We start from the raw sequence: 20,199 nt of genomic DNA, 5'->3' as shown, positions 1-20,199 counted from the left end.
TTGTATCGGATTTGTTATTTGTTTGTTTGTTTCCCTCTAAACCTTTGCTAGCCGTCCTCGCTCTCCAAATGATTTGTTGGCCTTGTTCCGGTATCCAAGAGATCCTTACACCGTGGAACAAGCAAGAGCAGGAGAAATATTTGAAAGAACATTGCAACTTATTCAGGAACATGTGCAGCATGGCTTAATGGTTGACCTCAATGGAACAAGTTAGTATTTTCATGTTTTGCTTCCTCCTCTCCTCATCATGGCAGTAAAATATTATGCAACATTATACTGTTGTGGTGATAAGAGCCAAAATATTTGTATTCCTCTAAATTATAAAAATTTGAGTTTCGTTAAGCGAGTAAAGTCCCATGAAGACTTACTCAGGGGATGGTCATCCTCTTCAGATTCTGCAGCTGGTGGCTGAGCGTTTGTGGCCTTTACAAGACTTCTGACCCTCTAGGCCCTGTCTTACAAGGGCCAGTTCATGGAAGACCTTGTGGGATAAAGCTAAACTAGACAATCATGTCATATGCACACAAATATCATGTGGTTCTTAAAATGATGGCTTCGGAGTATGTCCATCTGAAAAATAGTCTAATAAAGTCATCTCAGAGGGTGCCATGTGGATTACATGCGGTCATTTGTGAGACTCAGTAGCACCTGTTTCCTGGCACATGGTTATTTTCTAGTAAATGCGAGATGCCATTACTATATCGTTAGTTATAAAAAATCTCATTGTGGTGAAACATACATAGCAAAATCTTGCCATGTTCACCATTTTCGGTGACATTAAGTGTAGCCCCAATAATAATCAAACGTCATCACTACTTCGAGAAATTTTACTCCTAACTCCTAAACTTTCACGTCAGTGCATTTGCCTTGTCTGGAGCTTTCCTGTAAGTAGGGTCAGACAATCCTGTACACTTTTGTGTTGGCTTTTTTCATGTAGCCTAATGTTTTCATAGTTCACTTACGTTACAGTCTATATCAGAACTTTATTCCTCTTATATGCTTATCAAATGTTTTCTCCCAGTCTGTAGATTGTCTCTTCACTTTGTTGACAAAGCCCTTTGATGCCCAGAGGTTTTTAATTTTATTGAAGTCCAGATTTTATATTTCTTCTTTGCTTGCTCATGCTTTTGGTGTCATATTTTCGGGAAACATCTGTTATCACAAATAAGTTACTGAGTCTTTATCCCTGTTTTTGTTTCATCATTTTAGTTTTTATATCTAGGTTCAAGATTTAATGTGTTGTGAGGTGTCATTCCAGCTTCATTCTTTTTCTTATGTAGAGCCAGTTGTTCCAGTACTATTTGTTGAAAAAAATTCATCTTTTCTCCATTGAGTGGGCTTAGAATCCTTGTGGAAATCAGTTGTTCTAGATGTCTGGGTCCATTTTGGCACTGTCAATTCTATTTCACTGTTCTCTGTGCCTGTTTTAATTCTAATGCCAGAATGTTTGGTTGCTATAGCTTTATGGTAAGTTTTGAAATTGGGAACTGTGAATTCTTCTGCTTGCTTCTTTTTCAAAAGTGTTTGGCTATTTGAGTCCCCTTCCAATTACACATGAATTTGAAGATCAACTTTTCCACTTCTGTAGGAAAAAAAGTGATTAGGATTGCCTTGAATATGGTATCTGTAGGTCACTTTAAATAACAAGAAAGTCTCGTAATCCATGAACACAGAATATCCCCATTTATATTGGTCTGTTTCCATTTCTTTCAGCAATCTTTTATTGGTGTCAGTATCTTTTTCTTAGTGGTTAATATTACCCCTAGGTATTTTATTCTTTTAGATGATGTTACACATGGAATTGTTTCTTGTTTGTATTTTCTGTTCGTTCACTGCTAGCGTATAAAAACACATTGGACCTCCAGGTGTTGATCTTTTACTAAATTCATTTATTAACCTTGGAAGTTTTCTTGTGGGTTCTTTGGATTTTCTATATATAGGATTATGAAAATGTAGTTTTACATCTTTCGGATTAGGATGCTTTTATTCTTGTCTAATTGCTATGGCTAGAACTACCAGCACAATGTTAAATATTAATGATGAGAGCAAATATCTTTATTGTTCCTGATCTTAAAGGAGACGCTTTCAGTACTTCACCATTGAGTATGATACTGACTGTGGGGTCTCCATGGGTGCCCTTCATTTTCTTAAGGAATTGCCCCTCTATTTCTAGTTTGTTGAGTAGTCTTTCTCATGAGAGGGTGTTCAATTTTGTCAAATGACTTTTCTGCATTGATTGTGATGACAATGTGTATCTTTGACTTTATTCTGTCTGTGTGGTATGTTACAGCGATTGATTTTCTTCTGTTGACGCACCCTTTCATTCCTGGGGGATGGGAAATGTCACTTGGTCGTCATATATAATCATCTTATTCTGCTGTTGGATTCAATTTGCTAGAATTTTGTTGAGGAGTTTTGTAACTATATCCATTAAGAATAATGGCCTATAATTTTCTTGTAGTATCTCTATCTGGCTTTGATAACAGGGTAAAGCTTTCCTCACAGAATGGGTTAACAAATATTCTGTATCTTTTGTTTGTGTTTTTATTCCCAGTTTTATGAGTTTGAGAAGGATTGTTATTAATTTAAAAAATATTTGGTAGAATTTACTAGCTGTCTGGTCTTGATCTTTGCTTTGATTTTTGGAGAGACTTGGTTGCTGATTCAGTTTCTTCAACTATTAGAGATATGGTAAAAGTTTTTACTTTTCCTTGAAACAATTTAGGTTTTAAATACATATATGAATTTGTCTCATCTAGATGACCTAAATGTGTTGACATAGAGTTGTTCATAGTGTTTTCTTGTAATCTTTATGTTTTTTTTAAAGCTTTCTGAAGGTGGTTTCTGTAGGAAATGGCCCCACAGGATAGGAAAACTTGTTTTCATTCTGCATATCATTTTGATTAGGCAAGTAAAGTTGTTTAAAATTTTTAAATGACTCTAAAATATTAATCTGGGCAGTGACAGAGATGTATAAATGAGAATTATCTGCTTCTTTCTTCTCATCTTCGGATTACTCTGCGCCATTGGTGTGCTGTTTAAGACCTAGTTTTCAGCGCCACTGTGTAATGTGAATCTGTTCAGCACTCAGTTACCCACTGAGATGTTGGTGGCTTAAATCCCTGCAGGGGTCCCTTTGGAGGAAGTGTTGGCAATTTGTTTCCAAGAAAACTTGCCCTGGGAAACCCTGTGGAGTGCAGTTCTATCCTGAAACGTGGCTTCGCCAGGACCCAGACTGATTCAAAGTCAACTGGAATTTTTTCCCACAAGTTTATTGCCACAAAATCCATGTATCATACAATTCAATAGTAATGCAATATCAGGAAGAATTGTAGTCATTACCCCAATTTTAGAACATTTTCTTTTTTTATGGTTAAATCACTTTTAAAATGAGTTGTGTAATCAATCAGCTCTAGTGCTCCCTCCTGCATACATTGTTTGCTCCCCCAAGTCCCTCAAGTTCCTATCTCCCATCCCCCACTCTACGTGGCCTACAAACCCTTGCATCCGTTGTTATCTCTATGCGTTGTTATCTCCATTCCTTCTGTGCTTCCCAAACTGGAAACCCAACAGAAGCAACATTAATTAGTAAGGATAAAATAATATACAAATACAAATAACGAGTAAAAGTCAACTTAATTTAAAAAATAAATTTAGTGTTACACTCAGGCCCTAGTGAGACCGAAGCTGCGTGTAAACGGCAGTCTTGCTCTCTTCCCGTTACAGTATTCCCACCACCTGGATCTCTGAAGTGGGGATTGTCAGCATCATTTATGGGTGAAAGTCCAGTCTCACCTCCTAAGTGCACTCTTGTTGGAAATGTCACAACCAACCCATGTTAGCAACAATTTTTTTTAAATGGCTCGAAGTCTTTATTGATAGCAATGGTGAGAGAAGGGGGTGTGACTGCTCCTGCTTCTGAGGTAGCCTTCAGCACCTAGGCAGCAGCCTCAGAAAATCAACAATTTTTCAAGACACTTTCAATTAGTCCGAGTCCGGGTTAATTGAGCACATTCGTTGTGACTTCTTGTTTGTTTTTTTAATGAGTCTCTAGTATGACTTGACTGTCGAATGCTTTCTCCTTGGTGTAGAAAATGAGGTGTTGTTGCTAGCTGCAGCAGGCTGGCCCAGCTCATGTTGACTTGTGCCCACAGAGCAAACAATGCCTTGCCTACTACCAGGATTGGTTGTAGAATAGACTTTTTTTAATTGGCTGACTTTTTGGGAAAACTAAATACGAGTTTCTAAGTGTTCTGAAGTTCTTACTTCTGCAGCTACCTATGTTCTTCCTTGGGCTGCTCACCTCAAGGTCAGCACATTGACAAGGTCAGTAACTGGTCCACGGGAGAAAGGTGAGACTTTCTACTCCCGTAAAGCGTTTCCATCTGAGAAGTCCACAGGGCAGTTCTGCCCTGTGCTGTTGGGTATCTGTGGATCAGAATCGAGTCAATAGCAAAGAGTGAGAGTACATATTTTCTTTCTTTAGTCAAAATTTAAATCTTTAGCCATTTGTCATGGTCTCCTCAGTAAGCAAAGCCTGTGAGCCTTCTACTGCCCTGGTGAAAATACAGCCAATCAGGAAACCCAAATTAAGGCTCTGCTCAAAATTGCTTCTCATATAAAGTTGTATGCTGATTTCAAACAATAACATAGACACTTAGAAATTTATGAAAGCAGAAATTGAAGGATAAGATCCTTGGTAGTCTCCCAAAACTTAGAGATCATTCTTTGTATTTGTACATTTCCTTTTTTATCACAGCACCCCCTTAGAATTCATGTATTTCACATGTATGTGTTGGGCTCATGCTCTGTTCCAATCACTTGCTCTGGGGCTAGGGATACAGCAGTGGACAAGCCAGATGAAAATCTCTGCCCTCAAATATATAACATTCCAGGTAAGGAGGCAGACAATACATGATAAATCAGTGTGCATAACTAGCACACAGTGAATGATCGGGATAAAATACAAGAGCCAGGCATTTGTGGAGTGCCTGGGATTGGTATTACTACTTTATATAAATTGGTCAGCAGATATCTCCTTGAAAAGATTTTGAACCAACACCTGACAAAAGCATGCCATGCAGATTGAGAAAAATGTGCTGCGGGCAGAACGAACTGCAAAGACGGAGGTGGTCTCGTCCTCCTGTATTTGAGAAGCCGCTAGCAGGAATGTGGCAGAATTGGAGTGAAGGAGGGTGGGGTGGTGGAATCATAGCAGAGTGGAAAGAGATCAGAGGGCACCCAGTAGTTAAACATAGCATTGAGAGTGTCTCAGGGTTTTCTCTTTTTCCCTTTAAGTGTTTTTATGTTGTTGTTTTGTTTTTTGCAGAGAAATAATAGTATCTGCCTGGTGTTTTAAAGTTTGGGTGTGGACCTGTAAAGTCATAAAGGTGGATGCAGGAAACTGGGTTGGTCTACTGAAATAGCTTAGGAAAGATGATAAATGCCTGAATTAGGTTTATATGGTGAAAGCTGGGTTATTGTAGGTGTAATGTGAAGGTGCAAGCCACAAGATTTTCATGAGAAAACTGGAGTAGAGCTTTTAATAGAAAGGAATCCAAGATGACTCGGGCTGTGCTAGAGCAATGGGAGAGTTGGGCTGATGGTGAAATGGAGAGCAGGTCAGTGAGGATCCCCTTTAAACGTGGGATGGGGTTCTCTCTCTCTCTCTCTCTGACACATACACACACACACACACACACACACACACACACACAGAGACACACTCAGCCCGTATCGCTACACAATAATTCTATAATGAGAGAAACATACAGTATGGTTCCTCATGGACATTTGTCTGTTTCCTAAATGCAGCACACCGTGGAGTTGGGGTGGGTTCCATTCCCACAAAAACCAAGTCCCGCCAGTATTCCTAGTGCATGTACAAGCCATGTGTCTGCACTATTGTATTCTACCAAGTGTTGTGAGCAAGTTTGAAATGCTATGAGAATTACCAAACTGTTGCACAGAGGCATGGGTGCTGTCAGAAAAACGGGTGCCAGCATTCTTCTGGGCGCAGGTTTGCCACAGCCCTCCCATGTGTAAAGAATGCAGTCACTTCAAAGTACAAGAAAGCGAAGAGAATTCAGTCAAACAAGGTCTGCTTGTCATCTAGCCATTCCCTTTCTTTCATATAGGCTTTTTCCCTCACACTTCACAGTGTTAAATCCTTGTTAGCTAGCTGCATTTGAGATGGGCCCCATTTTAAAGCAGGCAGTATTTCAAGTGAGAAAAGTGGTCTGGAATGGTCTGCAGAGTTTTGAAAATTCCTAAGGAGACTCATTTTTCAGAAGTTACTTACACACAGTGGATGGTTAGCCTTTACTGATTTTATAACACTTTATCGGTTTTACTATGTCTGGTGCCACGAAGGATAGGTTTGTTTGTATGTTAGTTCTCACACACACTGGGTTATGCCTTGTCTTTGACACTTGTGTGGTCCCATCTCCGAGGGCCTGAAGCAGAAGCCAGGCTTGCTCAGTCCGTGTGGAAGAACTGTGCTTCTGCCTGCTCAGATTCAGCATGTCTGTTATTGAAGCGATGGCAAAATGCCTTGGGAAAAAATGATAGTGCTGAAAGAGCTCCTGAGATTTGTCCCGAGCCCAAAGACTGAACCTCTCAGAGGAAGCGTGTTCCTTCCTGGCCGTCTTTTTCCTTGGCCCTTTTGATTTTAAAGATGGAGAATTTTCAGAGACTTCCTAATAGTTGAACTTGAAAGTAAAGCCTGACAATTCAGCCTGTGTGTGACTCTTTGGGAAGTGTGTGTGTCTAACGCCTTTCTAGTCAAATTGGGCCAGAGAGCCCTGAGCGTGAGGAGAACCTGAGCATTGTTTACAGTGACTAGAAATTATATTTCTGACGGCTGCATCTCCAGCCTCTCAGTTCCTGATTTCTTTCTTTTTCTTCCTTCCTTCCTTCCTTCCTTCCTTCCTTCCTTCCTTCCTTCCTTCCTTCCTTCCTTCCTTCCTTCTCTCTCTCTCTCTCTCTCTCTCTCTCTCTCTCTCTCTCTCTCTCTCTCTCTCTCTCTCTCTCTCTCTTCATTCTTATATAAGGGTTTCCAGTACCTTTCCCCATACAAAAGGGGCTAGTTTCTTTTTTGAGAAATAAAACTTTATTATTATCAAACAGTCGCAATCACTTGCTAATTGGGCATATGTACCCGGGGGACACTGTACAACTTCCTAAACCTGCAAGTCAGATTGCAAGTCACCCCTGTTACTGCACCTTCATCGCATGTTGACTCTGGTGGGGCTTGCTTTCTATCAGGGCAACCCCTGAAAACCCTGCTGGGAAAGGAATGAAGTTCAATCCAGTGCTGAGACTGTGAGCCCTCTCCAACCAGTAGTTCACAAGGTGTCCACCTAGCATCCAGCATCAATTACTGTGTCCCGCTCCAACTTTGACAAACAGCTCGGAGTGAGCCTGTGAGTTTGCTGCAGTCTGGGTGCTCTGCGTCAAAGGAAGGGTCTTTTTAAAAAGACACCATGATAGGGGATGGGGGTGGGGGGCTGTTACCTGTTTGCTTTACATGTGTGCAGTTGGTCTTGATGGCCAACTCGGAGACATTTGAGCGAGGTAATGACTTGAAACTCCGGAATGTGGGTGCGTGTGGAGCTATTAGAAACAGTCCTGGGAGGGGGAGCTTCGGGGAATGAGAAGGATAGGCCTGTGTGAACATTTAGGGCAAGGACATGGGCAAGGAGGCAAAGAGTGATGGGAGGGTGTGCCATCTGGCAACACTAAGTGGGTCTGCTTCGCTACAGCTAATGTGTCAGAGGTAAAGAAGAGCAGGTAACAGTTAAGAAGATCTCTTTGGAGTGATTCGCCGGGTCAGGATGCCTGGAGTTTCTTCTACAGTGGGCAACGATGGGAGACTTTTTAACAACCGCAACAAAATGACTTGGGACGCTGCGTGCGTGCCTGTTAGTAAAGAGTGTATTCGTGGTACCGTGGCATTCGGAGGCTGAGCTTGCAGTTCAAGGCAAGGCGCGGTGACATGCGATCCGAAGTGCAGCGGTAGGAATACAGAGCAGGGTGCCGTTTGGTGGCCTAATAGACGGGACCTGGCAATTGATAGGTTACTTGAGTGGTCTCTGTCTGTGTGAGCAGTCCAAGCGAAAAGGGACAGCTTTGGGAGGGACGCTGTGGGTCACGTTGAATTTTATTTACAAGTTGCTTGCACTGGATTAAAGTGACGTTGAAAATAAGGTGTGCTTGGATTCGCAGAAGTTCCTAGGACTGGAGTTGGAGACTAAGGAATTGCCCCAGTGGACTTGGCTGTTGAAACCAGGAGCTTGGTTCAGTTGCTAGGGGAGACAGACATGGCAGAGCGACAGGAAAGGCAGAGAGCCCACCTGAGGTGGGAGGGAGTTCAGAGGAGGAAGGAGAGCAGAGTAAGGAAAAAGCTTACTGAACCTGCTGAGTGAGTGTCAACCGGAGGATGCACCTCAGGAGCGTGGCGAACTGCTGAGGGGCAGAGATGACACCAGAGGAGGACCACCTGTTGGGTGGCCAGTGGTCTAGACCTGTTTTCCAGTGGCAATAAGTTCTGTTTTGCATTTCCTTTTAGGTTACCACTATAACGACCTTGTGTCCCCTCAGTACCTGAACCTGATCGCTAACCTCTCTGGCTGCACCGCCCACCGGCGAGTGAACAACTGCTCAGATATGTGCTTCCACCAGAAGTACAGGACCCACGACGGGACATGCAATAATCTCCAGCATCCGATGTGGGGCGCCTCTCTGACGGCTTTTGAACGTTTATTGAAGTCTGTGTACGAAAACGGATTCAACACGCCCCGCGGGATTAATCCAAACCGCCTCTACAATGGCCACGCGCTCCCCATGCCCCGCTTGGTGTCAACGACCCTGATCGGGACAGAAACGATCACCCCCGACCACCAGTTCACCCACATGATGATGCAGTGGGGCCAGTTCCTCGACCACGACTTGGACTCCACCGTGGTGGCCCTGAGCCAGGCCCGCTTCTCCGACGGCCAGCACTGTAGCTCGGTCTGCAGCAACGACCCGCCCTGTTTCTCCGTCATGATCCCGCCCAATGACCCCAGGGTCCGCAACGGCGCCCGGTGCATGTTCTTCGTGCGGTCCAGCCCCGTCTGTGGCAGCGGCATGACGTCCCTTCTCATGAACTCCGTGTACCCCCGAGAGCAGATCAACCAGCTCACGTCGTACATCGATGCGTCCAACGTGTACGGTAGCACGGACCACGAGGCGCGGGAAATCCGAGACCTGGCCAGCCACCGGGGCCTCCTGAGACAGGGCATCGTGCAGCGATCTGGGAAGCCGCTGCTCCCGTTCGCGACGGGGCCCCCGACGGAGTGCATGCGGGATGCCAGCGAAAGTCCCATCCCCTGCTTCTTAGCCGGGGACCACCGGGCCAACGAGCAGCTGGCGCTCACCAGCATGCACACGCTGTGGCTGCGGGAGCACAACCGCATTGCCAGCGAGCTGCTCCAGCTGAATTCCCACTGGGACGGGGACACCCTCTACTATGAGACCAGGAAGATCGTGGGGGCCGAGATTCAGCACATCACCTATCAGCACTGGCTCCCCAAGATCCTTGGAGAGGTGGGCATGAAGATGCTGGGCGAGTATAAAGGCTACGACCCGGGCATCAACGCTGGCATCTTCAATGCCTTCGCCACGGCCGCCTTCCGGTTCGGCCACACACTCATCAACCCCCTCCTGTACCGACTGGATGAGCATTTCCAGCCCATTCCTGAAGGCCACATACCCCTTCACAAAGCCTTCTTCTCCCCCTTCCGGATTGTCAACGAGGGGGGCATCGACCCCCTCCTGAGAGGACTGTTTGGGGTGGCGGGCAAGATGCGCGTACCCTCCCAGCTGCTGAACACGGAGCTCACGGAGCGTCTCTTCTCCATGGCCCACACGGTCGCGCTGGATCTGGCCGCCATCAACATCCAGAGGGGCCGGGATCACGGGATCCCGCCCTACCACGACTACCGGCTGTACTGCAACCTGTCTTCCGCTTATACTTTCGAAGATCTGAAAAATGAAATTAAAAATCCTGAAATCCGGGAGAAACTGCAAAGGTGAGTTTTCAGAAACCTTGGCTTTTTTCTTCTTCTTCATTTCAGGTTAAAAAATTGGATACTCGAATTGTAGATCTTTTGTTACTGTTTGTCCTACCAGTCGCATTGGGTGACACTCTAGCCGTGTAAATAGTATGTTCTTGACTACTGCCTGAAAAGTTGGAAGTTTGGACCCAATCTTGGGAGGAGACAGACAGATCTGCTTCTAAAAGTCAAGGAAGGTTCGCAGTTCAAATCCATCTTCTGCTTGGCGGGACAAAGATGTGGCAGTCTGCTCCCAGGAAGATTTCCAAAGCCTTGGAAACCCTTGGGGGGCAGTTCGACCTTGTCCTCTGGGCCCACTGTGAGTCAGAATTGAGGTTATGGCAGGCAGTGGGTTTTTGGGGTTTCCTAAGGAGAAGTCTGTGAGGGTGATAGAATAGGGACCGGGTTGAGAAGGGCTGTGGAGGACAGCATGTGGCCTGGCGGGTAATATGCCGCGCTGTATTACAAGGAGACAAAACCGCCAGAGCACCAGGTGAATGGAGTCAAATCTAGCTGCACTCAGCTCTGTTTGCAAGATGTGCTTTGCTGACCGTAATAAAATTAATGATAAGCTAAGATAAAAGTTATGCTTTTCTGCCAGAGCAACACGACTTGTTTGAATGGAAAAACACAGAACTGAAGCTATTCCTTATAACTGGGAAAGGACTCCTACTCATATCTAGTATAGATGGAGAGAGAGCTAGACTTCTCGACTCGCAGCCAGCTGCTTGCCCCACTGTGCTAGCCCAGGGCTCCTTGCATGAACATTGTGTTCTACTAAACTAACATGTGTTCCTTCCTGTTCATTGAAATAGTAAGGCTACGTTACTGGCCTATATAAGTAGATACTCACTTTGCAGATGCAACATATCTTTCAGCCTTTTTGGTATAATTTTGCTTAACTAGGATTTATGTGAAATGCCTCTCTTTTTGGTTTTTAAATACTTTTATTGTGGGATCTTACAGCTCATATCACAATCCATACATTCCTCCAATGTGTCAAGCACATTTGCACACTTTCTTTTTTTTAAAAAATTATTATTTTTTAAATTTAATCATTTTGTTGGGGGCTCATACAACTCTTATTACAAACCATCCATCCATCCATTGTGTGAAGCACATTTGTACATGCTTCTTTTTGTGCTTAACAAAAACCCCTTTGTTTACCTTTTCAAAAATATATATATTTCAGGTGAAAATTTACATAGTAAACTAGGCTCCCATTGAACAATTTCTAACAAATGATCCCCTTTTGTTGTTGTTCTGTTTTTAATTCAGCTTCTCTCCTTCCTGTTTTTCATCTTTGTTTTAGAGTAGTGGTTCTCAACCTTCCTGATGCCATGATCCTTTAACACAGTTCCTCATGTTGTGATGACTCCAACTATAAAATTATTTCCGTTGCTATTTCATAACTGTAATTTTGCTACTGTTATGAATCGCAATGTAAATATCTAATATGCAGGGTGCATTTTCACTGTTACAAACTGAACATAATTAAAACATAGTGATTAATCACAAAAACAATGTCATTATATATTGTGAAATATTTATTTCTAATGACAAATAAATGAAATTTTGTCTTGATGCGTGTTGTAGCATGGGTAACAGTCTTCACACCAGCTACTTGTATATGGGCATATCTGCGTGTGTCCGGGCCCCTCCTGGAGACGGGGACAGGAGCCGTGTCTCAGTTCCTAAGACCATCAGAAATATGTGTTTTCGCCTGGTCTTAGGCGATCCCTGTGAAAGGGTCGTTCAATTCCCCCCCCCCCCCCAGGGGTTGTGACTCACAGGTTGAGAACAGCTGTTTTAGATGAAAGACCCTCTTGGTCTTCAATTGGGTATTTACAGAGCACAGTAGTCACAGGCGGTACTGTTCATTTTGAATCCAATCTGTTATTTGGGTGAAATAGCGTGAATGACAAGCCTGGAGTGGGGTTAGTTCCAAGATCAAGAGGGATCTATCCTAAGGTGATAGGCCCAGGAGGTCTTCCAGTCACAATCAGTCCTGAAAGTCTGGCTTTTTTAGGAGTTGGAGTTTTGTTCATTTTTCAGACTGGATTCTGGATCTTCTGTGGCATTCCCCAGTTTGACTGGTAGCTGGGTACCATCACGTTCTTCATATGCCAGGCTAACTGAGAGGCCTGGGACACATTATGCGTATCCTGTGGATGACTTTCTTATTTGTGTCTTGGTTTCTTTCATTCTATTTTGTTCCCAGACGAATAGGGATCATTGGTTATAGCTTAAAACCCAAGATGCCGCTGACCAAACTATGATGTGGGACAATGTTGTTATGAATTGCGTTATGCCAATTGGACCTCGTTATCCCAGGAGATGCGACTATAGATAGACCTATACACGCACACCTATATATTCCTGTCCACCTCGGTAACTAGGCAGATGTTTGATTAGTATTACAGCCATTGCACAGGAAGTGTTACCGCATTTACTGAAATGGTCCCTGTTCTGTGGACGGCCCTGCCTTCCTTTACCTGGAAGCGTTTGCACAGACTCCCCCCACATTGATATTGCCACCAAAGATTCCGCCTCCGTTGCTGGCTGTATGCGAACCAATTCTTAACTATAAAAAGAAGAAAGTGAAACCATACGTGTCCTTCGTTTTTTCAAGAGTGAGGTGGTCTGTCATTGCACTTTCGATCTGTGTATCTCCAATGGTTAATTGTATCTCGAGTATCTTTCCTTGTAGCTGTTGGCTACCTGACTATCCTCGTTGGTGACGTGTCCGTGCCTAGTTATTTCTTTTATTGGACTGTTTGTCTTTTTAGTTTTTGAGGTGTTGAAATTTGCTATAGATTTTAAAGTTAAAACCCTTATCTGATATGACATTGACAAGGGATTTTTTTCTCAGTCTGTAGGTTGTATTCTCTTGGTAAAGTCGTAGTAGTGAACAGAAATATTTGATTTTTAGGGAGTACCAACTATCGAATTTACCTTTTATCATCTGTGCATTTTTAGTTCTGTTTTAAAGACTTTGTCAAAAGAAACCCAGGTGGCTCAGTGGGTTAAGGTCTTCAGTTCGAATCCACTAACCTCTGCACAGGATAAAGTTGAGGTAGTCTGTGTCCATAAAGATCACGGCCTTGATCTCTCTGTGGAACAGTTCTATACTATTGGGTTGCTATCGATTGGTACCAAATTGGCAGCAGCCAGCTTTCTTTTTTTTTGGTTCCCAGGAACTCTATTAGTTTTAATATTTAGACCTCTGATCCATCTTGAGTTAGTTTTTCTGTATGGCGTAAGGTATAGTTCATGATTCATTTTTGGCATGTGAGATTCCAGGTTTGCCATCACCATGTGTTATAGAAACGATTTCTCCCTGAATGAATAGGCTTTGGCACTTTGAAGATCAGCTGCTCGCAGATGAATAGATTCACAGAATGCTTCCAGTAGAGTTGCTGTGAACTCTTCTCTGAACATTTGGTAGATTGCTATTAATTATTCCGTGAATAGTTGGTAGATTACAGTTAACTCTTCTCTGAATATTTGGTAGATTGCAGTTAATTCTTCTCTGAATATTTGATAGAATTATTCAATAAAACCACTTGGGCTGGACGCCCCCCCCCCCACCAAAAAAAAAGTGTGTTGGATTGTTCTGTTTTTAATGACTGCTTTAATTTCTTCTTTTGTTATGAGTCTGTGTTTGTTTAGGTAGGTAGGTATGTTTCTAGACAAACTTCCAGTTTAGGTTTTCGAATTTGTTGAGAGTAAAAGTTTTCATAATCTTTTATGATCCTTTTCAGCTCAGTCGTTTATTTGCATCTTCTCAGGACTTTCTCTTGTTAATTTGACGAGTGATTTGTCGATGTTTTTCAATCCTCTCAATGAACCTTCTTCTAAACTTGTTTTTTTTCTATTAGTCTTTCATTTCACTTATTTCTGCTTTGTTTATTACCATATAATTTTTTCTAGTGACCGTGACCTTATTTTGTGGCTCCTTTCCTAATTGTTGGAGTGTTAGGAATAAACAATTGATATTTATTTTTTTCTTCTTTATGACGTGTGCATTTATTATATTGTATTTTGTTTTTATTATTCCTTATCAGACTGAAATTGATTACTGTTTCCATTCATTTCTCTCATCTGCCAAACTTATTTTGGGAAACATTGAAAGGAGTTAGTAATCCAGACATGAGTTTAAGTGTTATAGAGCCTGGGAAATCAATGAAATGTCATGGACCCATCTGTTCTGTCACTAATTTCTTTATCAGCCCATTATTTATTAAAGGAGATGTCACTTGGGGAAATAAGACATAAACATATGAAAAGTTAAATGATGAAAAAATACAGCAAAATAAGGAAAATAGACAGCAAGTGAAAGAACATCTCTGTGAGAATTTGAAAGGAAAGAGAGTTTGGTTTGTTCTTAACAGAATTTAATGAACCGTGTCTTATTTTATTGCGACCCAATTTTTTGCTTACTTATTTAATGGACTTTCAAGAAATCAAGGTGAATGGAATGTGACTAGGACTTAACTGGGGTTTAAGCCAGCTATACCCTCCCTGGGAGCCCGGGGGGTGTGATGGGCACCCATTGGGCTGCAAACCACAAGGACAGCGGTTCAAAACCAACAGATGCTCCAAGAAAAAAGATGAGATTTTCGACTCCCGTATAGAGTTGCAGGCTTGGAAACCCACTGGATTTGGGGGTTATATCCCTGACTCACTGTGTCCACTGGTGCATGGTATATGCTCTCATAGGGTCTTGCTTTTCCCTCCTTTAAGGTTAACACATTTGGACTAAAGTGAAGAGTTTAATTTGGTTTGGTTTTTAATCCCCGCATGCCTGGCGAGCAGAGTGAGCAGAAAGAAAGAATGTCCTCTTATGGGAACCAGAACTCTATTTGGTTTGGGGAAAAGCCCCAGGGGATTCTGAAGCTCCTGCAAGTCTTCCTGTAGCCTCCATCCTGGACCAACCAGCTGTGCTTCAAGAGTCTTTCTAGCGATTCGTGCATCATAATATAGATCTGCTAGCTAGGTGTTTAAGAATATTGTCATTGAACTTAACACAATTTCTCTTTCTTTTCAACTTTAAAGTCTAAATGTTAGTTTTTAAATTTTTCTGTATTTTTGTAAAGGAAATGGCTATTGAGGAAACATCAGTTTGTTTTGTAAATCATTTTATTAGGGGCTAATATAACTCTTATCACAATCCATACATACATCAATTGTGTAAAACACACTTGTACATTCATTGCCCTCATCATTCTCAAAACATTTGCTCTCCACTTAAGCCCGTGGCATCAGCTCTTCATTTTCCCCTCCCTCCCCCCCTTGCCCTCATGAACCCTTGATAATGTATAAATTATTATTTTGTCATATCTTCCACTGTCTGGTGTCTCCCTTCACCCACTTTTCTGTTGGAGGACAATCAGTTTTGTACACTTAGTTAAGAAATTTTCTGGTCTTGTTATCACCAATTTGAGCATTGTGTAAAAGGGTAGTCTGAATTGTAGAATGTATTTTATAAAAACTTAGTGATGCTTTGAGTAGCAATTAAGCTAAGCCATCCATTACTTAATAGAGTGCATTGCATTTTTGTACTAGGAGAGGCCAGTTTTTATAGAAAGATTTTTTCTAGGGAATTGGAATAATTTGATGCATGTGATCCCCCTTAAGCATTTCAGTTTTATTATTGTAGCTCTTTTAGCCATCTGTACTTGGTAAATATTTTATTTATAGCCAGCACAATTTCAGTATGTAATTTCAGAATCCCAAATGTGTTCTTTAAAAACAATGTCCATAGCTTTATGTGTTTAATAAGTAAAACCTGAGATAAAAACAAACAAACAAATCCACTGCTATTAAATCTGTTTTGACTCCTGTTTGCCCTGGGGCACAGAGGAGACTGAGCTGATCCATGCAATTTTCTTTTCTTTTTTAAACATTTTATTAGGGGCTCATACAACTCTTATCACAATCCATACATATACATACATCAATTGTATAAAGCACATCTGTACATTCTTTGCCCTCATCATTTTCAAAGCATTTGCTCTCCACTTAAACCCTTTGCATTAGGTCCTCTTTTTTTCCTTTCCCTCCCAGCTCCCCTCTCCCTTGTGAGCCCTTGATAATTTATAAATTATTATTTTGTCATATCTTACCCTATCCGGCATCTCCCTTCACCCCCTTTTCTGTTGTCCGTCCTCCAGGGAAGAGGTCACATGTAGATCCTTGTAATCGGTTCCCCCTTTCCAACCCACTCAACCTATACTCTCCCAGTACCTTCAGGAGCAGGGGTGTGAGGGGCGATACTGGGATCCATGTAGTTTTCAAAGGTAGAACCTTTCTGGAAGCAGACGGCCACGTTTTCCACCGGCGGAGTAGCTGGGGTTTGACTACTGCCTTTCAGTTAAAAGCATTGAGCTTAACTGACTGTACTAAGAGGACTCATTTATGTTCATGTAATAATGGGAAAAAATAAAGATTAGTAGGCAGCACATGTTGATATTAACTGTTTATTCTGAATAAGAAAAGGTGTGGCTTTACTTTTCTTCCTTATATATTTCCTGACATTTCTAAACCTAACATCATGAATATGTATACATTATAAGCACATCTACATATATAAATAAATAAAATATAAAGTAAGAAAAATTATTTAAAGGTCAGTAGATAGGTAATTTAAATAAATAAAAATGGACTTTCTTTGGGAAGTAAGTATTTAAACAATAAGAGTATATTGTAGAAAATGACATTTCATATTTGTTATTTTTTGATCCATCAAGTACATCTTAAGGTGCTTTGTGGTTTTTTTGTAGGTTATACGGCTCACCACTAAACATAGATTTATTTCCTGCCCTCATGGTGGAAGATTTGGTTCCTGGAAGCCGCCTGGGACCAACACTAATGTGCTTGCTCAGCACACAGTTTAAACGCTTGCGAGATGGGGACAGGTGAGCAGAGATGCCGTGGGGGAGAAAAACAATCTATTCTGGAGCTTTTCTGTGGGGGACTCGGGGGAGGGCGTAGAAGGAAAGTGCTTCATGCTTTTGGTGTATGGTCTGACCCACTCTAATTGTGGGGCCTGTTTGTCACCTCAACAGCACAACTTTCATGTAATGAGAATATTTTTGTTCCTGAAAACCTAGTGGACAATTCAGACAAAGAAACCCATTTTTTGCAAGTTTAAGTGGCCTATTTACTTCAGTTGTTAATTAGTTAGAATATTTAGCCCGCTGCTGAGTTTTACTTCAGAGATTTGTTTCTTTGCTTTTGTTTTCTCCCATTTTAAATGAGTGATTTCTGCCCGTTTGGTGAAACTAAGTAGAGGAATGTTTCGCTTCAGCTCCCTCCAGTCTTGTGCACTTCTGTATTTGCCATCTGGTTCTTTCTTTCTTCTGTGGAAATGCAGGTTGTGGTACGAGAACCCGGGGGTGCTGTCCCCCGCTCAGTTAACCCAGATCAAGCAAGCATCCCTGGCCAGGATCCTGTGCGACAATTCTGACAACATCACGCGCGTACAGAAGGATGTGTTCCGAGTCGCGGAGTTCCCGCACGGGTACAGCGGTTGTGACGAGATTCCCAGAGTTGATTTGAGGGTGTGGCAGGATTGCTGTGAAGGTTTGTATTTGCAAGGCTGCCTGGCTTCTTCCCACTTTGGACTTTGTTGTTGTTTGCGTTGGGTCCTTTTGATGTGGCCAGATTTGGTGGCTGTTAAAAATGCTCATATTTATTTATTTGCATGTTTTTGCATGAACAGTCCCATGACATTAATTATTTTCATTGTGTTGTATAACTATCCCTGTCCATGAATTCTTTTTTTTTATCCATGAATTCTTAATCAGTGCTAAAGCACTTGAAAATATGACACTGGAAACATTAAGATTCAGCTATAGGGGCTCACTAAGTTATGGTATATACTTATTGAAGAATAAATACTATGAAGCCCAAAACATAAGAATCATCGTTTTGAGAATTTTTAATGGAATTGAAAAATGTTCATAATAACCAATATTAAGTAAAAGAGATATGAACCAAAGTGTTTCAAACTTAAATCTGCCAGTGAAAGAGAAGCAAATCTTTTCCACTAAAAAGAGCAACAGAAAATTGGTAAGCTACTTCCTGGGCGAGGCAGCAAACTTTCGGACCAGGCAAAACAAGGCAGTCTAGCTGCGTTCTGCTCTCACCGGCATCCCATGTCTGATTTATAAAAAGCTCTTTTTAAAACCTTATGCTAGACTGTCTACCTTTCCGTGGGCATTTCTGTACAGTCTAGAGAAGTGAAGCAGGCGCAGGCAGTGTCACTGGTTTGGGTTGGTGCGCTTTGGTGGACCGAGTGCCGCATCAGTACTATTAGGCCATGGCCGTGCTGCCGTCCAGGTTGCTCATGGGGCTAGCGCTCCGCTTGCAGGTTTAAAAGGGACCCGGTTTGAGTAGCCGAGCCCTTAGCCCGTGCCAACTGTTAATGCCCTCAGCTGTTTTCAACAGGTTGGAGGTGTGAGTTCATCCAGAAGTTCTTCGGGAGAAAGGCCTGGTAACCTACTCCTGAGAAATAGTCGCTGACCTCTTTAGGGAGCCTCGTTCTGAGGCGCAAAACATGGGTGACCGTGAGTTGGGGCAGCTACTTCGGTTGTTTTAATAGCAACCTGTCATGTGTGGCTACTGGAGTCATGTTCTCAGTTCCTACTTAAGCTTCTAAATCCCTCTTGTGGTTAACCTTGATTTCCATTTTTTAAAAATTTGAATGTGATTTTGGCTTCATTCAAAATATGATCAAAGCTTCCTAGAGTAGGAAATCTGGAAGAGACTATTATAACGTATCTGTACAAGCCTGCTATTTTGTGGGTGAGGAAAATGAGGTCACTCACTAGATCTCTAGTCCTCATCCAGTAGGACTCTTTGCACTCGGGAGTCGAGCTGCATGGTTAGCAGTTTAAGAAGAACACACCAAGTACAGAATGACTTGTTCCTCCATCTCTTATATCTCAAAGAAATAGTTCTGGTCAGACTTATCTTTTAATTTGTAAATATTTTAAATCTGAGATATTAGAACTATATTTTAGCAGCAGTGTGTGTGCGTGTGTGTGTTCAGGTTTAAGTGATGTGTGATATGGTAGGACAATTAAAGTAAAAACTAAAAATGTGTCTATTTTTCTAATTTCCTATGTCTGATTATTACTTCCATTGGAAATCTGTGGGTTAAAATATTAATATTCCCCCTGAGTCGGTTTAAAATGCTTTTCCACAAAACAGGTCAGAGAATTTATTTCTTGTATTTGCAGAGCTATTTTCTTTGTAAGACACAGGAAAACAAAAACATGCACACACAAACAATTCTTTTTATTCCCTGATGCAAAATTTCATTTTCTGGTCCCTCGACCAGGCTTCTTGTAGCTGATTATGAAGCAGCTTGACCACGTCACATTCCGCTACTTAGATTTGATATTCTTTTGTTCTAAAAGACAATCTTTTAAAGCTGTGCTTTGTATACCACGATCATTTTATGAATCTTTTTTCTTACTGTCTGTTGTAGTATTTGAGAAATTTAGCTGCTTGAAACAATTTTTCATAGAATTTCTATCAGACACTGTTAAAAAGCAGGCGTATTCCTAAGCTGACGAAGCTTAAAATGCTTTGTAAGCAATATCTGTCTTATTTTAGTCCAAAAGCCATATTTAAGTATAGGAGAAAGCAGAAGAGGAACAAATTAATGTTTGGTAGGACCAAAGGTTGATTTCTATCTAATTTTCATTCAACTTAAACAAAAACATTAAAAATAAATGTTCTTGAGTTGTAGTCCTAAATTTTTGTTTTTAATAAAGTAGAATATACCACTTTTTTCCTTTTTTGAGTAATTTCAAACTTACAGGAGAGTTGCAAGTTTAAAAAAGCCATGAACTTCATAATCAGCTTCATCAATTGTAAACATTGTATCACATACTTTATTGTGTGTCATTCTCCACATACACATATGGTGTTTACATATATTTAAATATATATTTAAATCATTTGATTGGGGGCTCATACAACTCATCACAAATCCATATATACATCCATTGTGTAAAGCACATTTGCACATTTGTTGCCCTCGTCATTCTCAAAATATTTGCTTTCCACTTAAGCCCTTGGTATCAGC

The 20,199-nt window shown here is 41.7% G+C and overlaps 1 protein-coding gene across 2 annotated transcripts in view; it reads left to right on the top strand.

The window, feature by feature from the left end:
* The window catches only part of PXDN (peroxidasin), a 147,889-nt gene that overhangs the window by 112,384 nt on the left and 15,306 nt on the right, over positions 1-20,199 (top strand). For both annotated transcript variants that reach the window (XM_075556375.1, XM_075556374.1), the window contains 4 exons: positions 52-209; positions 8,570-10,073; positions 16,883-17,017; positions 17,476-17,684. In XM_075556375.1, the coding sequence (XP_075412490.1) occupies positions 52-209; positions 8,570-10,073; positions 16,883-17,017; positions 17,476-17,684 (2,006 nt within the window). The remainder of the gene's footprint in view (positions 1-51; positions 210-8,569; positions 10,074-16,882; positions 17,018-17,475; positions 17,685-20,199) is intronic.

This window comes from Tenrec ecaudatus, chromosome 8, assembly GCF_050624435.1.
Source record: "Tenrec ecaudatus isolate mTenEca1 chromosome 8, mTenEca1.hap1, whole genome shotgun sequence".
Lineage (NCBI taxonomy): Eukaryota > Metazoa > Chordata > Mammalia > Afrosoricida > Tenrecidae > Tenrec > Tenrec ecaudatus.
The sequence above is the reverse complement of the archived record's forward strand: the minus strand, read 5'-3'. Positions and strand labels throughout refer to the sequence as shown.